This window comes from Nestor notabilis, unplaced genomic scaffold (assembly GCF_000696875.1).
Source record: "Nestor notabilis isolate BGI_N333 unplaced genomic scaffold, ASM69687v1 scaffold20667, whole genome shotgun sequence".
NCBI lineage: Eukaryota > Metazoa > Chordata > Aves > Psittaciformes > Psittacidae > Nestor > Nestor notabilis.
In genome coordinates, this window is record NW_009935396.1 from 1917 (window position 1) to 23930 (window position 22014).

Consider the following 22014-nt stretch of genomic DNA (forward strand, 5'->3'; position numbering starts at 1 on the left):
CTTCAGCAGAGGGGATGGTTTCCCTGCTTGGTGCCTGCAGGGCTCCTTTCAAATTGCCATCAAGCCATGTTCATGTCGCGGGGCAGCACACTTGCCTCCACTGCCAGACCTGGCCTGTGGCAATGCAGGATTTCAGTCCAGAGCTGGTGCTGGCACCTTGCACTGAATCCCACGCATGCTGGAAACCTCTCTGCACAGAGGAGTGATGCTGACTGCAGTCAGTGTTTAGTTACATGTCTTAGCAAACACATCTTGAACGTGATGCTTTTCTAGTTACTACTAATTGCTCTTGCAGTGCCACTTACTCTGCTGTTAACAGATTATCCAACAGTGCAGAGCCTGTATTTATGGTACCAGATGTCAGTGTGGCTGCTATGTGTGCTTTTGCTGCCGGAGACTCAGCATGGTGACTGGGATACCAGCTGATGGTGTTTAAAATCACTGAAGAGACAAGAGAAGCCAGACAGGTGACACATCTCATATAGGCTGGTTTGTCCTGGGCCCCAGAACTGGAAGGAAGGTTAATTGGGTCAGGTCCACATGTTTCCTGTTGGTGTGGTTATAACTCAGGTTGGAAGGGACCTCAAGGGTCATTTAGTCTATTCTTGAGGTGATGTTACTTCCCTGCTGCCCTCTTTCTTTAATTAGAAGGTCTTAGGGCAAGCATCAGTACTAGCAATATCGCACGCTTTAGTCTTTATCAGAAGGATTTTGCTAATTTGATTTGAGAGCCCAAAGGAGCGGGAAGAGGGGATATACAAGAGATCCCTCAAAGCTGTTGTACAGTCACTCATGTTCAAGCCATTCTTTTACCATGTGAAAATAACAAATACAAGCCAGGATGGATGGGGCTTTGAGGAAACTGCTCTAGTGGAAGGTATCCCTGCCTGTGACAGGGGGTTGGAACTGGATGAGCTTTAAGGTCCCTTCCAACCCAAACTGTTCTATGATTCTTTAAGTGTGTGTGTTTTGGTTTGGTTTGTTTTAAATTCTAAGAATGCTGTTACACAAATCTGTTACACAAATGGGAATATTACTGTTATCTCTGCTTAACAAACAGGAAAACCCAAAAACACTGGGTTGTGTTCAGATGGCTTTGTAAATGTCTGCACCTTGTGTTCTTGTTTTCTGATCCAAGGAAGCGTGCTGCTTAAGCCCTGCTAGGACAGTTGCATCATTCTTCATGGAGAAAACAAAGCACCTCTGACTTCTGAAGAACAGATGGTTTAAGGGGGCTGATGAGGAGGCAATGACTAAGGACTGGGAGTAGTAGGTGGAAGGACTTGAATGGAGGTGAAACCATCTCGTTTATTTGGGGGAGCTAAGTGGTGCCAAAGGTGTGGGAAGGGAATCAGCATTTACTTGACCCCAGTCTTGAACGTTACCCCAAAAGCATTCTCTCTTGGGAACTTAGAAACCTGTCACTGGGCTCTGATGGTATATGCTGGATTAGTTGATGTTTGTATGTTACCTGGAAGGAAATTGACCTAAATGCAACTGTGTTTTGCTTTCTCTCCTAGCAAACTGAAGTTTCAGTATGGGTAAAAAAGCAGGTAAAATGCAGCATTGCAATGCCTGTGGCAGTGGTAAAGATAAATACCTATTAAGCTTGGTACTTGTGCTATAGCAATTGCCTTGACAATACAAGGCAAGGGCCAGGCAGCGTGTGCTGCAACTGTGGTTTTGCCTTGCAGCATCGCATACTGAAAATGCAAAGCCAGATCTTGAAGTCACGGGATTTAGTTTGGCTTCAGTGTAATAACTTGGGTATAGCAACTTCTCTTTGTATCTCAACCTTCCCCAGCCACTTAGAGATACTTACACCCCCAAGATATGATGAGGGAATGCTGCCTTTGATAACACATTGCTTTGTCGTGGGAAGCCTCCCCAGCAGAATACCTCCAGAGGCCAACAACAGTATTTAGCAACTATCTAGAAGTGAAAGATCCTATAGGGATGCATGCTGAGATCTAGATACTTGGTCTGTTCAGATGCTCCTAGAAAACTGTTCTGTCAATGATCTTTGTGCTTTGAAGTTGCTCAAGCTTCTGCTGTAGTACATGTTTGGAGTGCCATGAAGAGAATTGAAGGTTTAAATCTTCTAAAAGTCATAGCTACATTATATATAGATTGAGGACATCTGCTGTATTGGGTGGTGCTGTGCATCAGTGCAGTACTTTAGTGGCAGATTTAAATTTGAGTAAGAAGATACACTCACTAACTTGCTCTGGTCTGGCCACAGAAGGGCTCCTTAAATATGATTCTTCTATTCTATTTTTTTGCTCTGCTTTGAGATGCATTTGTGTGCCTAAAGTGTGAGCAGAGAGTAATTGCAAGTCATGGACCCTTAATTGTTGTGTGATAAATACATCTGTGAGCTGGCCAAATCCTGTGGTGTATTTGCAGATTAAAGACATAGGCATTGCTTGGGAACTGACTTTACAGAGGGTTGCAGAGGATGGTGCAAGAGCCAGGAGTAAGATTCTGCTCTTGAGAGAAATAACTTGTGGTCAAATAAATAGTCTTTCAAATGGCAGCAAGCCTTTGGTCTTCAGTGGAGAAAATACCTTTTTTTCACTTCTGATTAATTGGGGAAGGAAGAAACTCTGGACCACTGGGGGAAATGAATAATGTGGTACAGCAGGCCACAAAGTAAGATAATTTACCTGAAGAGAAATCTGCACAGCTCTGAGCAAACACTGGTGGGAGGAGGAATGCTAGGAGGTACGTAATTAAGTTAAAACATAATGTAACATGGATGGCTTTGAAGGAGGAAAACCATGTCTCAGAATCTCAATGTGTGTAGATGCAGCAGCAGTGTCTGTCTGTCCTCTGACTACTTGCTTGAATGTTACATGGGTTGGCTCAAATAAATACAAGTCTAGGATCTTTTCTACTTCATGCAGCAGTTAGATGTTCTCTGCAGATCTCACTGTCTGACTCTATGCTTCAGCTTAACTCTTTAGTCATGATCTCATACTTCTGGTAACTGCCCACTACCTTTATATTCTCATGGAAGAGATCCTTATGGCATGTCTCAGATCATATCAGAATTTACCCAGGGAAAGGAAGCTGGCTGTATCTCCACTTTGGAAGCTGGTGCTCAGTATTGTGCAATTGAGGTTCTATTTTTAAAGGCTATCAATTGTTTCCTGAAGCCGTAGTCCAATACCTAGCTGGGGACGCCAAGTCAAGTCCTTGAACCTATGTTCTCCAGATGCTCTGGGCAGGCAGAACTCTGCTAGGCTTAAATAGAAGGTGTGGGAATCTGTCTGCAGCACCTCCTATCTGAGGCAGCTTCTGAATATGTTATTCTAAGGCAGGAAGCTAATCCCCTTCCTGAGCTGGTGAGTTACTGAATGTCCCTACTTTGTACTTCAAGTTTGAGCCTGTTTATCCAAGTGTGAGTAAAAATTCTTCAGAGTAAGGATTTCTTGGCATCTTTAAGATGAAACTTTTTGAGGAGAACTGGAAGAAGTTGACAACTTCACAGAGGCTAATAAAGAAAACGGTTCTTGCTGTGTTCTAGCTGCTGGGGTGAAACTCATTATGATGCCTTGAGCAGTGAGTTTATTAGACAAGAGCAAACCCATGTGTGCTCCACCCATGTGAGCCAAGAATCAGATGTTTGTTTCAGGCAGTGCATTTGAGTGGCAAAACAAGATTTACAGGAGTATCAGGCAGTCACCTAGAAGCATATGGTGTTCAGCCAGTATGCCCAATGTGAACTGGGTTTTGAGGTGGCACCTGTGAAAGGAAATTTACTGGTATTATGCAGGGGGTGAACCTGCTTCCTTGATATACCACCAAAAAAACTTTGGATGTAGTACTTCTTGGACTCACAGATCTGTAACCATGTGAGTCAGAGTAGTGCTGGTTGGGAGGAGAGCTGAAATGAAGTCTGGTTCAGAATAAAAAGAAATCTAGTCATGTGTGAGGGGACAGCTTCTTATTCCTCTTGGAACTTTCTGATCTGGTTTTGCACATCCTGATAGAGAGTAAAAGCTCAGTGTAACGGAATACTGTGTCTAACAGGCAGATGGGCATGTTCAGCCTTGTGACAGAGTTCTGTTCTCAGCTGTGAAACTAATTTAATTTCTGACTAAGTTTCTTTTATACCGCATTCTCCATCTGTAGAAAGGAGAGGTGGTTCACCTCATGTCATGGAGATGTATATCGTGAATGGACCCTTGAAATAACACTAGAAACGGTAAACCATAAAGTAGAAAGCTCTTCTTCCTAACAATAAATTAAGACTCTGCAAGGGTGGGTACAGTGATGTCTGCCTCAGCCCTCAAGACCTGCCTTCTCTCCATAAGTGGTGTGCCAAGAGCTTTAGTTATTCATGCAGCTTTGTTTCCTGGTTACTTAGGTCTGCTCTGCAGAGACTTTGGAACTGAGGCAGCCACCTTTGGCTGCTGGTATAGATCAGATACTGGATTTGAGGAGATAAGGTATTCTTAGAAGACATTGGGAAAGCCTTTCAGAGCAGGGATGGGTAGCACAGCCCTGTAGAGGAGTGAGCCCAAGGTTTTGTTCCTACTGACTTGAAACTCCCAGATGGTCTGGTCAGCCCCGGGGGTGCTCAGACTGCAAGTAGGGCTGGTTCTGAAAAGCTCCAAAAAGCTGTTTCTCCTTATTTACATTTCTCTGTCATCCTTCTGAAGCATGCATCATGCTTGGTTTTGAGTGAACTGATGGAGTTTAGTCATGAGAATTGGTTGTCTTGCTCAGGACTCACTGCTGTAAATATTGAGGTGGTTGGGAAGAGAGGACTGAGACAACACTTCAGTGTTTACTGAGGAGCAGGCAAGAGTGTGCATAAAAACATTGTGACTGCAGCTGAGAGCACAGTGTTAGGGATTTAGACAATTAAACTTTGTGCTTATGTCCAGCTTTTTGTTTCCAAAGCCTGGTTAGTGAATACTTGAATAACAAGTAAATGTAAAGTGGCTCAGTAATTTTCTTAAACCATCTTATATAGATGGACAGACAGGACAGTGAAGTTGCTGACTATTGCTTCCTCCATGACCTTCAAGCTTGTCACAGCTCTTAGGCTGGTGCTGATTATAATAGAGAACTGCTTTTCTTCAAGACATAGTAGAGGAAGAGTGAGCCCAGACTCTGAAATCTAACAGTGTCTCTGATTGTTCTCTGCCATGTTAGATGCTCTGAAAGCTTTGGCAGCCCCAGCCACGACCAAATGGAACTGAGATGGTGCTTCAGTCTCTGGTCAGTAGCTTCTTGCAGCTCAACACAAGATGCTTTTGGAAGCATCTTGGAAGCAGACGTTATGCAAGCTCCTCAAGCTGTGTCTTGCTGACTGGAAACAAACTTGCCAACTTCTGCCACTTTTCTGCAAGTCTTGTGACTTGTGTGGCTTTTCTTAGAGCCCTGGCCACAGCAGTTCAGCTAACAGAGGAGCAGTGTAGCTTTTGTATTGAAACCAGCAATTTCTAACATGGATATTTGAGGGTATATTTTTTTCTTTAAAAGATGCTGTCTCTGTAAATGCTCCTGGAGATAAGTATAAAGAATCCAGAAACTTCGAAGACCTATGTTGTCAACTCTTCCCTTCCTGAAAATCAGAGCTCAGTCCTAAAACTATAAGCTCTGCTAGAATACTTGTTTCAGTCATAATGAACAATAAATTATACAAAATGAGGTTTGGAATAAACCCAGTACCTTACTTGTGACTGAAATGGGAATTGAACTTGAGTCTCTGGTGGTGAAAATACTGTTTTAATAATGTATTGCCTCAGCAGTCCCCTTTAACAGTCCCTTTTCTGTTTCTTATGGCTTTAGGTTGCATAGTTGCAGCTGTGTTGAAGGGTGAAGAGTTAATACTACTGTAAGAAACATGAGAATTGCTGGGATCCTGTCTTGGTGCAAGAGTGGCTACTGTAGTACATGGGATGCCTGAGAGAGGACATTGCTGGTATTAAACTGATACTGCTGTGGATTTTGGCTGCAGAGCCAGGCAGTGTTGCTGTGAGGCTCTGTAAAAGTTGAGCATAAACTGCAGCCATAGTTCAGAGTAGTTTTTCAGCTGCATTTAAACTCAAAGCATCAATGGGCAGAAATCGACAGAGATGCTGAGCAGTCAGTTCTCAACATCTGCAAATGTTTTTATAGCAGAGCTAACTCACCCTGGAGAGCACTAGCAAAAACTATTATATTTGCCTTTTTCCTTTTGAGACCAGAGATGCCGGGATGGGGGAGGCTGTGCTGAATTTCTCAGAGCAAGGAAAGAGGTACCTAAAGGCAAAAATCTTGCAGTCTGTTTAGTTCCTTCTCTTTGCCTTCCTGCCATTTTTGCATGTGTAAATGTAGAGTAAGTTATGTAGGATCTGGCTCAGGGCTCTGACCCTTACAGTTTTTATGCTGGTATTTAGCTTCACTGACTTGCTTATGATTTACTCTAAACTTATACTGCTCTGGGTCAGGATGGGGCCCATTGATTCTCATACACATGTTGGGTTTTCTGTCTTTCAGGCTGCTGTGATCTCTTGAGTAATCTCTGGCTATTTCTTAAGCTGATTGTGCTTTTACTTTTAATAGAAGCTCCTCTATGAATAGCTGGGAGTTGTCTAAACGTGGTGGTGGCCTTGAGAGGAGATCTGTCGCAGTGGGGTTGTAGCTAGAGGTAAGGAAGAGACTGGAACACCAAAATGCTGAATACCCTCAGGGACTGGTGCATGACATGTGTCACACTGCAGAGCTGATGCTGCAGCTCCAGTGCTGAAGCTCAGGTCACCTCTTCTACATCAGTGCAGCTCTCAGCAGAGATCCTAGCAATATTCTTCTTCCCTCTGGAGTGTCCTACTTTGATGTTCCTTTTCCTAAGCATTACTCTGTTTATGTCTCTTCATCCAAGATGTGTTTGTTATGCCAGGCCTGCAAACTACCCAGCACTTCAAACTCATCTTAGAGAAAGGGATCCGTTTCCTGAATGAATTTGTATAGACTATTGCAAGAATGATGTTTAAAGAATACTTGCTGCAAAAGAACAAGGGAAGCACTGCATTATCACTTGATAGTTTGCCATCTTCTGTGTGGACAAAGTTGAATTCAAGCTGGATACGTGGACAGGTAAAAGCAAATGTTGTTAGAAATAAGTGTTTTGGTTTGAAGGCGTGAAGGGAAGATACCAGAGGAAGGAATATCCTTTGCCTGTGGGAAACAGGGAAAGGAATGGAAGAGTGAAGGCTCTGGTCTGATTGTCCAGGTCATTACACCACAATTTTGCTATAGATTTGGAGTGCCCATTAATAGACAACACCAGTTTCAACCCTTCTCTGCTTTCTGAATTTAAGCCCTTGAAAGCTTTCCCTTAGAAATTCTGTGGATGTGTATCTGTAATAAATATGACCTTTTGGCATCTCCTATGGTCAATGCCACTCTTGACCAGAGAAAAATGTTCCCTGGGATGTCTGGCAGACACACTGGAACCAGCTAGGAGGTCAAAAGCTCATGTCTTCTGGGGCTATTGATCTAGCTTTCATTCTGGTATAATGGAGGTGTCTTGTGTGGTTTCTGAAGTAGAGTTTAATGCCTCTGACTTTGCACTAGAGGCGTGAGCAGTCATTGCACTGTGGTTTTTTTTCTTCAAGGGCTGAAGCAGCAGTGCCTCTGCACTGTGTTTCCAGTCAGGGTTATCCTAATTATATCTGAAACTGCGGAGGTGCAGTGCATAGCCAGGAGCCTGGCACTGTTCCTGCATACTTCTCCAGGCAAAGAGAGCTAAGATGGCATCTGAAATTCCCTCTGCAGCACAACCATGCACCTAGAACAGTTTGGTCATGATGCCTGAGCGCAGCATAACTCAGTTACCCCACAGAACTCTGGCCTTGCTGCCTAGCCTATTGAAGGGAAGCAGCCTCTCTCCCTGTCAACAACACTCTGCCTCTTACCACTGACCCAAGATAAATTAAGCAGGGTATCTGCATTGAGTTTTATAAACTCATCATGGCTTGAGGTATTTATTATCTCTTCCTCATACAGCTTTCTTTTGGGTTTGTGTTAGTGGGCTTATCAAAGTGATCTGGCCTTTCCCAATGAACTCTTTCAATTGTCTGGACCCTTTATGACATTCAGGCTCTGGGGAGACTGTCTCCTTTCCTAGCACACAGAGCTGTCTGGGAGTACAGGAAGTGTCATACCGCACTGATGGAATGTGCCTTGAGCTACGTTTGTTCTGCTCTTGGGTCTTGCAGCAAATACCATGACTCTAGAGGTGTTGGAGTTGTGACAAGAAGTCTAAGCTGACAGTTACCATGAGTGTTTGGTATCTTTAAGTTTAGCATTGTATCCGGTTTCCCTCTCTGAAGGAGAGAAGGGCAGCAATGGGGGAAACCCCCTTTTTAATCCATGTGATGAATGGCTTGCACAGTTAGGGGTGTCCCTGGACACAGAAGAGCCATTACTGCTGGACAACTCGAGTCTAGACTCACTGCAGGCTGATTCCAGAGAGCTAGGGCAGATTAAGACACTGCTGGTGGGAAATAGCAAGGTCAGCCTGTTACTCATGGGTCTTAGTATCTGTTAATCCTAGGATGTTATTGTAGCTGTGCTTTCCCATCAGTAATTCCCAGTGTTTGTGTACAGCTTACCTTTTGTTTTCTCCCAGCTCAAGCTGCAGGTGCTGTACAGGTCATGGTTTCCAGGGCTGCAACCCTGCTGTTATGGCAAAGTCAGGATTTGCCATTAGGTTGGTTTGTGCCAAAGCAGAGCAGTGCTGCTGCAGTATTAAGACAGATCAGTGCAGCTTGAGAATGAGACAAGCAAAGATGCTGGAGCATGGGTTTACCTTTATGGCTGTAACTGTGTTTCTCCACTATAGCCATCTGGACTGGACTAATTTGATGCTCTATGGTGGTGCTGATGCCTCTCTCCTCTTGGAGACTGCCTGGAAGTTGCAGGGAGATTCTGCAGATACAAATCTACAGATTTCATGCTAGCTGAAAGGTAAAAAACCAGCAAAGCAGGCAGAAAGGTCAGGTTTACAACTTCTGGAGTAGAGAATACATAATGCTAGTGCAGCATTTCTTGTACCTGTAGCTCTGGAGGCCTCTGGACACAGCCAGTGCTGTTGGTTTTCCCTGGGATCCTGATAGTGCTACCCAGATCTGGTGTTATGTTTGTGTATTAAGAGTGAACAGAGTCATGTTTCTTTCTCCTGGGATTGTAATTCTTGAAATCAAAGCTGCATTTTCTCCAAATGTGTAATCCTTTCTGCTGCATCCATTTGGGACACACCGGGCTGCTTATTTCTTTGTGTTCCCAACGCTATCATTTAGAATGAGTGCTGTGTTATTCTTTACCTTGATATCCCAAGGCAGCAAGCAAGAGCCAGGACTTCATTTTCTATTAGCCAGAAGATCCCAGAGGAAGCTGCACAGCAGCAGTGCTGCAGTTTTCCACTCTCTCAAGACTTTTTCCTTCCCCAGCAGTGCAGCCCAGAGTCAATGCGGCATTCGCTATAATGGGCAGTGACTTTTTGAGATCAGGCAGTGCACTGGAGGCTGTACCGCTCTCTAAATAATCCTCTGCAGTGAAATGCAGAGTTCCAAACAAGAAAATCCCTTTACAGTTATTACCTGCAAAAATACAAAGTGGAAATTGGCTCACAAGTGCCCTTGAGGTGTTGGAGTGTTTTCCTTTCCCATTTGTGTTCTAAGTCCTCACATATTCTGGGCTAACCTATTTTACAGGGAGGGATCTGGCAGATAAATCAACCTCAAAATGGAGGAGGGGAAGGCTATTCCAAATTAATTCTCTCACAGCAAAGATGAGCTGAAGCAAATGACCTCTTGTGTGAGGTGATCTTTGTATGCCAGGAGTACCTTGTTTCTCCTGCAAACTCTTGACCTATAGCTTTAGTGACTTGCTTAAAATCTCTCAGCCTTAGCAGCTTGGGGCTGATGCAGAGCAATGAGGGATGCAGGAGCTGTGTGGACATCAAACTGATTTGTTTCTATGGAGACAAGTAGATTTCACCATGTTGTAGGGAAGTAGGAGGGGAATTACCCCTCTGGGCTTGGTTTGGGCTCTCGGATTGGATTGGTTGCTGCACTGCAATTGTAGAGCAGCAGCCCATGAAGGGATTATCTATCTAGTCAGTGATCACAACTAGGGGGAGAAGCACATGGACCCAATCTGCTCCCATTGCAGGCTTCCTCAGCAGGGATGACACAGGGCACTGTCACTGTGTGCCAGGATTCCCTGGGTCACAGTCCTCCATGGCACTTAAAAGCCAAGAATTTAACCTTGGTCACTCATAGCCAGAAAGGAGACCTGTGATTGTATATCCTGCGCAGACATCTTGATTAGCATGGCTAAGGTGAGAAACTGTGGTCATACTTTAGCACGCCTTCTTCTAGGCAAGAGCTGAGACCTCTTTGTGGTGTGTGCAAGCACTGAAGAAAGCGGAGATCTCTCGAACAGGCTTCAAGTGTTGTTGGCAGATGAAATGTTTGGCTGTCCTGTTACATTTGGTGTACAGCTTTCAGAAGGTTCTAGCACCTGAAGTCCTGTGGCTGGGGCTGATTTTGAAAGCTTTCTTTCTAAAATGAATGTTAATCTCATGAAACCAGAGAAGAAATCAAAGCATGAATGTAGATCCTGATCTAACAGGTTCAAATAAGAACAGTATCATAGAATCCCAGCCTGGTTGGGGTTGGAAGGGACCTTAAAGCTCATCCAGTTCCAACCCCCTGCCATGGGCAGAGACACCTTCCACTAGAGCAAGCCCCTGTGTCCAACTTGGCCTTGAACACTGCCAGAGGTGATGGTCTGTAGTACTGAGTCTGAATGGATGCAGTGCCCTTGTGCAAGACCCTAGGGCTGACCAACACCTCTGTATTTCAGACTTGTGATAAAGATGCTGCCTAGCTAGGCCCAGAAGAAAAGCAGACCATGGAAAACTGGTAAAGATGGTAACACCTTTGTGTGTTTGAGCCTCTTCCCAGGGTAATTCTGTTTCCTTCCTCTCCTACAAATGTAGCCTACAAATGTAGTGCAGGAGCTGTGTAACCTTCTCTAATGGAAGCTTCTGCCTCCCCTCACTCTGTTCAGGGGCTTCAGTCGATGTCCTGTAAACCAAGTGAGGGATGGAGTGCAGCTGGAGCAGAAGTTCTTGCTTTACACTTTGTAACGCAGCCAGAGGTGATGAGATGTTGTAACCCTTGGTTACAGGTTTGTATTATGGGCAGCAACATCTCTGCCTTGTTTCAGGTCATCTAAATAGATACATAGTGCACCTCAAAAGTCAGGCCAGATCCTGCCGTAAGGTCTGCCAAGCATAAAGCCGATAGACTGCTGTAGCCATACAGAAATCCCTAGGGCAAACTCTTGGCTGTGCCTCTTTGCGAGCTGGCAGATCCACAGGCCATTGCATGAAAGTGTAATACCTCAAGTGTAAGAATCCTTTTGACCTCCTTGGATGTCTTTTGGCCTGTGGAAACAGTAAAGCCATGAAGCTCTGTAGTTCTGCATCAGGTTAAGTTGCACGCAGAGGCTCTAGTGCAGCCGTGACTTGGCATAATGCACACAGCTGTCTTCCAGGCTTTGTACCCTGAAGCTAGTGGAGTGTGAAAGGATTCAAATAAAAATAAATATAGAGGAGCTTCTTATCTTATCCCACTGCTTTGAGACCTGCACAGAGGCATATGCAGGAGAGGAGCTGAGATAGAAAGGAGGGAGATGTGGAAACAGGGAATGAGAAGCACTGACTGCAATGACTCCTGGGAACCAGTCTGTACAGTCAGAGATAAGCCAGAAAAGCAGCATTTAGTGCAGTCTGGAAGAGATTTAGTGCATTCTGGGAGGGGCAGGGGGGGAAGAGCTGTTTCTGAGCAAGTGTTTGTATAAAAACTGCTCTGCACTTTCCTTTTTGCTGTAGCAGTGTTTGCAAAGGTGCTGCAGGCTGAAGTCTTGAACACAGCTACTGCAGCTGAAGTACTAGTGATGTGAGAGAACACTGCGCGGGGAATATCTCCTTTTTAGTTGTCTTAGCCCCTCAACCCACACTTGGCTCAACAAATGTGCTCTGAGTGGAGGAAACACATTTTTTGATTAACACTTTTGATGTTCAAGGCATGTGGGTCCTCCCAGAGACCCACAGGAACACATAAATATGACAATGCATTTCAGTAACAAAAGGCTTATCCTGTTCTGTGGGAAAGAGAAGGTTTAGGCTTTACCAGAAATTACCAAGCAGGTGACACAGGGCACAGACTGTCACCTCTGGATATCTAGATCAGTGGCCAAGTAGCTGTGCTGTGTCCCATGATAAGACAAGCCCTATGGCTGAGGTGGGAGCTCATTCAGCTGCTTTGTCTCCATGGCACATCATTTAGTCCCAAATGTCAGTGAAACAAACCTCACCATTATGTGTGTTCACAAGGAACTGGCCTTGACTCGCCAGACTTAGTGTCTGTAGGCTTCCAAACAGCCAGCCCTGCACTTTTCTATGGAGCTGGATTCCCTTGGAGGGGGCAGACTCCTGAAAGGTTTCTTGTCTTTTTGGCAAAGCCTGTGATGTGGGGTCATGATGGTTTTTGAAATGTTGCCTTTTGCAGTAAATGTAGGTTTCTTTATGTGGCTTTATTTACTTTGTATGTTAACTCTGTGTGCACTACTTTTTGTCTTAGTTTGCATAAGGTGAGAGCACAGTATGGGAGAAAAAGATGCAGGAGAGCTCTGGAACACATATCCTCGTCAGTTGTAAAGGGGCAGAGGAAACAGAAAGGTGATTCTTGCACTGAGAGTCATAGTGTTAGTTCTGGAGCAGCACGCATGTGTGAACATGCAATAAAACCTATCTTTACACTTATTTTCTTACAGGGAATTAACATAGTTGCTGTCCTTTCATGTTTGAAAACCACAGTGCCTCAGTCTCTGTTAATAAAGGTATCTTAGACCCCTCATCCTTGCTGGGGACCCATGCTGGTATCAACTGCAATGCTGTGCAAGGGAACAGAAGGCACATGAGGGAATAGGAGAAGGTGCAAACTTCAGAATTTACTTTCTAGTTCATTATCTGTCCCCTCTCCACACTTGTTTGTGTATTATCCAGTTGAAAAGCTATAAAATGGCTCCAGCTTATGCTGGCATTTGTGCTTTGTCCTGCTCACACAGCACCTGTGAAGTGTGTAAGACAGTCTCTGGGAGCTCACCTGATGTGTGCCAAACTCCCAAACTTGAGAAGAGGCCTTTCTTGGTTACTGCTCTGGGTGGCAGTACTGGGGAGAAATGGCTAGGTGCTGTCTGAGTGCCAGAACTACTTACCAAAGCAAGTGTAAGCATCCCAAGCCAGCACAATAGTGTTAACCTCCCTTTGAGCTACTGTAAATAGGAACTCAAGGTACAAGGCAGTGGGAAGCCTTCTCTTGAATTGTTTTGTTTCTGCTAACATGTATATTATGATGACACTCATGAACTATTGCCTGTCTTTATTTTTCACAATTGTATTCTTGCATAATGCATCATTGTGCACAATAATATTGCCAGTATGCTGCAATGTGGTGTACTTACAATAGCTCTTTAGTTCTATATGTATCCATTGTGTGACCAGTACCAATTACAGCCTAAGAAATAGTATACCAAGTGCCTATGGAATTGCTTTCTTTCACTGTGTGTCAAGACTAGACACACTATTGTGCTGTGGAGATTGGTAGATAAATAACACTCATCCCCTGGCTTAAACTTCTCTGAGTCTAAAAGTGTTAACCTCAATGGAAAGAAATGTGGCTACCTGGGAATGAGAGTGACCACAGGAATGAGCCTGAAGGACTGGTGTCTTGCGGGTAGAGAGAAACAGAATAGCAGGTTGGTGGGTGCTATTGTTCATAATGCACCTGCTTTTAACTGCTTGCTCTTCCTGTTGGCCTGTCTGGCTTTTTTTCTGTTTGAGAAGCACTTTAGTTCACGGAAGGTAAGAGTTCATAGAGACCACAAAGTCAGCAGGAAAGGGAGGTCTCGATCTGAAATGCAGCCCTTGTGGTGACCTACCAGGTGGCAGAGGAAAGAACAGATTTTTCCTCTTGCCCCATGTCTGAGTTACAGAATTGCTTATGAATGTACTTGTATGTCACTTAGCAGTGAGACCAGGAGGTGCTCTCAAGGACACTTTCTGCCTCAGGCTTCTACCTTCTGGTATAACTAGATGATGTCTGTTACAAAGGAGCCCCAGACTTGAGCTAGTGCTACTGCTAGCTACTGTTTGAGCTAGTAGTACTCAAACTGTTTGAGTACCGTTTCAGGAGTTTGTTTTAGTCAATAAGATTAACAACAAATATTTTTGACCATGCAGATATTATGTGTGGCTAATGTGTTGCATAGGTGCCAGCCTGTGTTTTATAGATTCATTTCAGTCGTAAGAATATGTTTGAAAACATAGCTGCTGTGCTGTGAGATGAAGTGTTCTTCAGGGGTATATATAAGCCATTCATAGAATGCAGCTTTTATGAGGATGGGATCCTTGCCAGGCAGTGCAAGGATCAGAAGAGTCATAAAGGTACCAATACCCCCATATTGTTTTGGGATTCCTGTAATGCTCTGTGCCATCATGAGTTAACAAAGTTAGCTGAATGATCAACTACAAGAACTGGCAGATGAAGGGAAGATAGTTCTAAGCTTAAGCAGGAGCAGGTCCAAACTTTGTAAGCAGATAGTAAAATCCATAAGGACAGGAAGGGTATTTCTTGCTGGGTATTGCACGGTGCTTTGTGCAGTGCAGTTCTGGTGGAATTGCTGTCCCTGGGCACCACCAGAACACAGAAATAAATAGTGGATTGAAAAAACCAAACAGCCATGTGGAACTGTGGAGCCTGTGTGAATCTTAATTTTTCTAAAATGAATATAATCCAAACTGGGAATTAATCACAGCCCTTAATACCTCATTTGTCTGTAGATGTTTAAGAAGAAATCAAATTGGAATGAAATGATCAGACGCTGGTTCACTCTTCTGTTCTTTAGGACTACTTTTATGTCTTCATAAGCTGCTGCTTTGCCTTTTTAATTGAGGCTTTGTGTTCTCCAGTGCATTCTAATCCAAGAATCTCAAAGGACTGAGAAACAATAACTGCAAGGATGTTATATAGGTATATCCAGACTAGTCCTAGATTCGTGTTTCAAAGCCCTGTACAAAACCCTCCAGCTTCCTTGTAGGGTGGAAAAGTAAGTGGTGGTAGAAGCATTTGGTCTGTCTTCCATTTAGAAACAAGAGATGGTACCATGGCCTCAGTTCTGTTGTTGACTACCAATGACTTTAATTGCAACTTCAGTGAATACTAAAATTATGCATGAAAAAGCTCTGACACAAAGTCCTTTCAGAAATACAGATTAGGAGTGGATTGAGAAGGTGCAAAACTCTTCAGTTCTGCAGTACAAGGAGTAACTTGTTCATGAGGCTCAATAAACCCGGGGCAAAATTAATCTTATAGTGCAGGAGTCCTCACTGCCTGGCCTGGGAACTGCCAAATGCTTGTGGGTTTCCCTGTGAGTATCGTTTCTATATATCTTTCTGATTTGGAATTGAGCTCTTGCTGGCCTCATAAGAATGCATTTGTAGTGTCCAGTCAAATTAAAGTTTGTAGAACATATGACCAAAAAGAAAATGCTTCAGATTCTGCAGATCTGCGTTAATGCAGTCTCCCTTCATGGGTGTGTTTATAGCTGAAATTACATTTAATTTTCAATACATTCCATGTATATTTAGTATTCATAACATTCAATATATGTTGAATTACACAAGCAGTTTGTCAATCTCCTGTGTTTTATAAATAGTCTAGTGGGAAATGTCTTTAGTCTGTGTTACCTGTAACTTCTAATCCTTTGGACTGTGCAAGTCATTAAACGAACTCTGAAACTTGTTTCTAGAGCAAATGTGCTTTTTCTGTCATAAGCAGCACCTTTTTGTTCTGTAGGGTTCCAAGTTATCTTATGCATGGAAGTTCTTTGTACAGACTCTCTGGCTTTAATTTCAAATACTAGTAAGGAAACCCCAAGTCCCCAGTGCCCTGCTCACAGATGTGTTGTTGCATGGCATCCATTGCCTTACTCTGTTTCCAGTGGGTTTGGATTTTGTTTGGATGTTGCTCTACAGTAACTGTTAGATTATTTCCCATCCCTCAAATATTTTGTTTTTATTAATGCAGCTTTCAGCCTAAATCTGTGCTTTAATGCAGCTCTGCATACTAAAATAGAAATAAGACTGGAAGGGATGATGAGATTGGGTTTGCCCTGAGGTAGCTAGTCAAGAACATGTGTAAGCATTTCAGAAGTGAGTAATGCAAAATGGAACAATAAATGCCTTTTCAGGTCACTTCCCTGCCGCAACTTGTCCAGTCTGAGACCATCAGGACTTGCATCCTTTGGTTCTTTTTGTTTTCTTGGTTTAGAAAAGGAGATCACTGGTCAGACCAAACATTTATCTACCTCAATATCTTCTCTCTGACAGCAGTTAATAAAAGATATGAGAGATGTGTATAAATAAGTCTTACAATATCTTGATAGGGAATTTTGAGTCAATGGCTAAGCAAAAAAGATAGGAGCAAGTTAAGTGTTTATATTCCCTGAATATAGCTGCTCTGTTTTAGCTGCTGCTTTGCTGTACTTTCTGCATAAAGCCTAGCCTGAAGAACTAGCGCAATGGTATTCCTGCTTAAAAGCACAGGAAATCAAATGCCATGCCACTTCTGCGTGTTACAAACAAAACAACAAGTAATTTTTGGGTTTTAAGAATCAAAGTGCAGAGAGAAACCAGGGGGTTGGTGCCCTCAAACCTAATTGAATAACATGTTTGAGGCACGAAGTCTTGTATAGTGATGTATGTAATGAGGCTGCTTTGGTGTCATGCTAGAGGCTGCCTTGTCTTACAAGGGGAATCCCTGCTGCCTTTCTTGTGCCAGCACTTGGAGCCTCAGTGTGTTCTCTCTGAAGCCTTATTCCATCTATCTGTTTCCTCTGCCAGCCTTGCTACCACACATCAGTGCTGGAACTGAGGAAGCCAGTTTATCTAACCCTTCTGCTCCTGTCTGCCCCAGTCACCTGGCATGTGGTGGTTCTTACCTGGTGTGTTGTTTCCCTAATTCTGACTTAATTTCATCCCTTTGTGCTGCTCTTTCTGGAGCAGCACATGCGTGGGGAGCTCTCTCCCCTAGCTCCCAAGAGGACTCAAAACCTATGCTGAGCATGTTGTCCATGCCACACGTGCTCTGCTGTTGCAGTTCATTTACAGAAGCAGTTTACTATTGCCTATTGCACGAGGACAGGCAAGACTCCCATACGCTGCCTTCTGCTTGGTGCCCAGCCAGCTTCTCGCAGAATTTACTAATCCATACTTGCTAGTGACTATGATTTGAAAGGCTGGAGCAGGACGAGGAAGGCGTTTGTCCAAAAGACTCTAGAGGGAAAGGAAGTGAAGAAGAGGAAATAATATGGATACAATGGGGAGATACTGCATCAACTGTGGGTTTTCTATAAAACTTACTGGCTGCAACTCCTGATAGGAGTCAAGTGTAGAGAAAACTTAGAAGTTGAGCTGTGTGTACGTCCCAATAGTTTGTGGATAAGAATGCACATTCATTTTCTGATATTAGGGATCAGATTGCACATTATTTTCTCTCAGAACTAAAGCAGCACTAAGATTATTGATGTAGGTGACTGAATTTGTCTAATGGATTTGTTGTCTTGTCTTCTGTGAGGATTTAGTGTGTTCTCCTTGGAGGAGTATGGGAGCTACTTCAGTTAACATAGGAAATTGGATGATTTCTTTTTATAATGCTGCACCCCAGCTGCCACACAGGTTTTTCATGTGCCTTTGTCTTGAGTTTTTGCCTTAGTAGTTGTGACAGGGACAGCAGAGAGATCAGGATTTTGGCTAAAGCAGAAAGCTTCAGGAAAACATGGAGCACGACATGAGTGGAATCTTAATCCCTAGAGAGCTCATGCTTGTAAACTCAGGTGGTGCTTTTCTTCCAGTAAAGCAGGATTTGATACTGCAAGTTGGAGATCAATAACTAAAGTATTGTCTCAGTGTGCTTAAAGTGCTTGGCTTTGGAAAAAGCAAAAGCAAAGGAGAACTTGTGGGCTGTGGCTGCTAAGTCAGCATTTGGAGAAGGGATAGTGAAAGGTTTCCTTCCTTTGAAATGTCTCAAAGTACACAAAAATTCAGGATTCTTGTGAATATAGAAGGAAGCTGCTATTGCTTTTGCCTTGGCAATACTTATGCCTTGAGTAGTTAGCCAGGAGAAACCCTGGCTGGAGGCAAGCCTTTGGCTGCTTTTTCTTCTTTAAGATGTGTCATATGGTGCTTGTGTGCTGGAGCAGTGTGGTGTCTTCTGGAGCCCCAAAGTGCAGGGGATGTGGGATTTTGTTGTAGTTTGGGTAAGTATATCTTGTCAAAAGGAGGCACACTGGTTTTGGGGCTCTGTTTCAACTTCTTTTCTTTCTAATAACAGAGATTTATTTTTTTCCAAAGTAGAGAGAGCTGCATTAAATAAGCTTGTTGGTTAACTTGGAACTTCAGCCGAAGCAGCTAGAACTATCACAGGATTACAGGGAATGTGCTGTGGGTATAAGCTTATTCAGAACAAGCTCAAGTCTTCCTTGAGGAGGGGCACTTGGTTTTTAGTGCCTTAAACTTTTTTTGTGGCTGAGACTCCCTGTTAGAATCCGTGTATGCTTTTAGAGGCAGAAAAGCTGTGAAAAGGGAAGGAAACAATCATTCACTCATCTGAAACTTCCTCTTTCATTTCAGGGATTTTCTGCCACGTGGATCTGGCATCGTAACCAGGCGCCCGCTGGTTCTGCAGCTGGTGAATGCCAGCACAGGTAAGTGAGCACCTTCCCTGTGTATCCAGCTGGATTGCTGTCTGAGAAAGGACATATTTGATCAGTGGCACTGCTCAGTGTGTGTGTTTGTGAAATAAATGAGAATTCTCCCCAGTAAAAATGATCTGCAGGTGGTTTCCAGTTGTACCTGTTTAATACATGATGCATGAAGTGTTCAGAAGCCAAATGCTTCTTAGGGTGTTTTTGTTCTAATTTATTAAGCGAGGCTCTGTGCATACACTTATCACAACTGTCCTTTGCAGCTGTTTCTCTGAGTGTAAGACCAAAGAGGCAGGTCACCCAGCTGCTAATCTACTGAAATAAGGGAGTGAGAAGACTTAATGTACTGAAAACCCCAGTGTGAGAATGCTGGGATGTGTGGAGAAGGAAGGCTACAGAGTTCACTGATTTTGCTACTTACTTACAGCATATCTTCACTACCATTCCCCTTTGCATAAGTAAAGATCTCATCCAGGAGCTGGCAAGTGAATGTTTCAAGGTCCTTTTCCTCTCATCAGGTGAACCTGATCTATCCACAGCAGTCTTCTTGCCTTGTAAGGAGACAATTTGACTTTTAAGAGGTTTTGAAATGGAAACAGATTCTTCTTGAGTTGGTTAGGCTAGTCAAGGACTGGCGCACAGCAAACCCAACCAGGAGCCAGCTCAAAACCATGTCAAGAGAAGGTTTGGGGTTTTTTACTCTTGAGTCTGTTCTCATTATGTAAAAAGACTGTTATTTACCCCCAGCACTTTAATACAGAGCTAGTCCAAATTTTCCTGTGCCAAGATACCTCCCATGGGAGCTGTGGAAGTCACTGCTGCAGGCAGTTTTGTGTTTGTTTTGTGTTACCGGAGAAGGTCGTGGGTTATTGCTTGAATTAAGACAAGTTCTGTTCCCTACCTCTGCTGGGAACAGAAGCTGGATTGTGAAGATGTTGGGCTCAACTGAGTTCTCTGATGTTGATCAGATAATGTGACTGCAGGACCAACCTGCAGGTGCTAGTGGGAAAGGCTTTAGTCAGATCTCATCCCTTCAACTGTGTTTTTGTTTTGTTTTGCTTAGGGACATGTTTTCATTACACTCTGAATGTTTCTCTGACCTCAGTGACTATTTCTGACTCTCTGCTTCTGTTTAAATAGAATATGGCGAGTTCCTACACTGCAAAGGGAAGAAATTCACTGATTTTGAGGAGGTCCGTTTGGAGATTGAGGCTGAAACAGATCGTGTTACTGGCTCCAACAAAGGGATTTCCCCTGTGCCCATCAATCTTCGAGTCTACTCTCCCCATGGTGAGTTCTAATGCAGCATCTGAGTCGGCAGGGTGCTGCTTTGTCATGAAATAGACACAGAACAGAGGTGAAATGGAGAGCGTGCTTGATTTTGACTTTAATCTCCATGTGCTGGGCCATGCTGTATGAAACCATTAGCCCTGGACATACTGCTGGAAGAGTCTGCCAGCTGAAGGATCTGACTGCTGGCAGAAACAACTGACGTCTGTGCAGCAGCTTTTTCCTGAGGCTGTTCTTTTCCATCAGTATGGGCATTACCTTGAAGAGCTGCTATCTCTTCCTGCTTCCTGATACTGCTCTACTGGGCAAAGAAATGGGGAGAGTGGCTTTCTTGAAGAGCACTTCTGTTTGCATGTAAATATATACCTTGTATAGTTCTTTCTGGGTACTGCCTATGTCAAATGCTGCTGATCTCAGTGGAAGAATTCTTTTTAAACAAGGGAGTGACATAGTCCCAATTTTGCCATCTCTTTAAATGTGAACAACTCTCTGGGCATTTTTGGAAGGTAGCAGCTCAGTGCTGTGTTTTTTGTTTTGTTTTTTTTTTTCTCTCAGCAAGACTATGAATCAGTTGTATAGGGCTGCATGTTGTAGTCCTGCAGGAGAAGGCCCAGCTGACTGTGACAGGAGCCTCCCTTGAATAAGGGTGGCAGGACCTAGCTTTTCAATACTAGGGACGACTCTTAATATGTGGAAGCAATACTTCTGACTCTCCAGACTTTGTTATGAAGTGGAAAAACTAGTACTGTTGTTTCTTCCCTTTCAGTGTAGTCTATATGGAATGACTTTGAGGACACAGTTTTTCTGACCAGGGTGAGAATAAGTGATTTAGAGGAAAAGGTGATGACATTGGCAACTGCAACTAGTTGTTACTAAGCAGTAACAGAACTAGAAAGCTGTGTGCTTCTCTGTGCATCCATTATGCCTATTATATATTTGAGACACCAAAGCTACATGTGTTTACTTAGAGACCAGAACATTCAGATCTCAACACTCCCTTGTGTTATCTTCTGTTTCCTTTGTCTAGTCCTGAACCTGACCTTGGTGGATCTACCGGGTATGACAAAAGTCCCAGTAGGGGACCAGCCCCCTGACATTGAGTTTCAGATCCGAGATATGCTCATGCAGTTTGTCACCAAAGAGAATTGCCTCATCTTGGCAGTATCTCCAGCCAACTCTGATTTGGCCAATTCTGATGCCCTGAAGATTGCAAAGGAGGTGGATCCTCAAGGTAAGTATCTCTCTTATTTAGCATGACATTACTAGATAGTGGCCTGATTTTTTCTTTTAACCTTTTGGTTGTGATTAGCCCACTAGGCTGTGAGCTCCTGTCTTGGGTTGTATCTTCACCAACATGCATTCTTCTGAGAGGTGGCAGTGTGAGGTTGGGCAACCTGTCAGCTCTGTAAGCAGAGGAAAACAGTAAGTTATTTGCTTGATAAAGTATGCCTATTTTTTTCCACAGGGCAACGCACTATTGGAGTCATCACTAAGCTGGATCTTATGGATGAAGGCACTGATGCACGAGATGTATTAGAAAACAAATTGCTTCCACTTCGTAGAGGTATGCTTCCTCATGTCCATGATCTCCTTCCTCTGTTTTCCCTGTGTGAGGTGTCCTGGCCTCATCCTCTTCCTCCAGTGCATCCCCTTCCTGCAATGTCTTTTACAACTTGTGGTTAAGCCATTTCTGTACCAGGCTGGAGCTGAGAAAAGTCAGGGACTGGTCACACTGCTGATAGGAACTCTTTAGGTATTCGTACCTAGATATGTAGTCCTAGCAGAAGCACAGCTTTATGGTCTGGTTTCTGCTTTCTATTTACTTCTAATAAGGCAAACTGCAAAAAATGGAACTCCTGTCTAAAGGACTTGTCATCTTTTATCTAG

General features: G+C 43.6%; 1 protein-coding gene across 1 annotated transcript in view; it reads left to right on the plus strand.

Annotated features, from left to right (window-relative positions):
- Positions 1-18763: 18763 nt before the first annotated feature.
- DNM1 (dynamin 1) overlaps positions 18764-22014 on the plus strand; it is a gene marked incomplete at its 5' end in the record, with an annotated part of 42173 nt that continues 38922 nt past the window's right edge. The window contains 4 exons of the mRNA XM_010017834.1: positions 18764-18837; positions 19978-20127; positions 21155-21358; positions 21593-21691. Coding sequence (XP_010016136.1) covers positions 18764-18837; positions 19978-20127; positions 21155-21358; positions 21593-21691 — 527 coding nt within the window. The remainder of the gene's footprint in view (positions 18838-19977; positions 20128-21154; positions 21359-21592; positions 21692-22014) is intronic.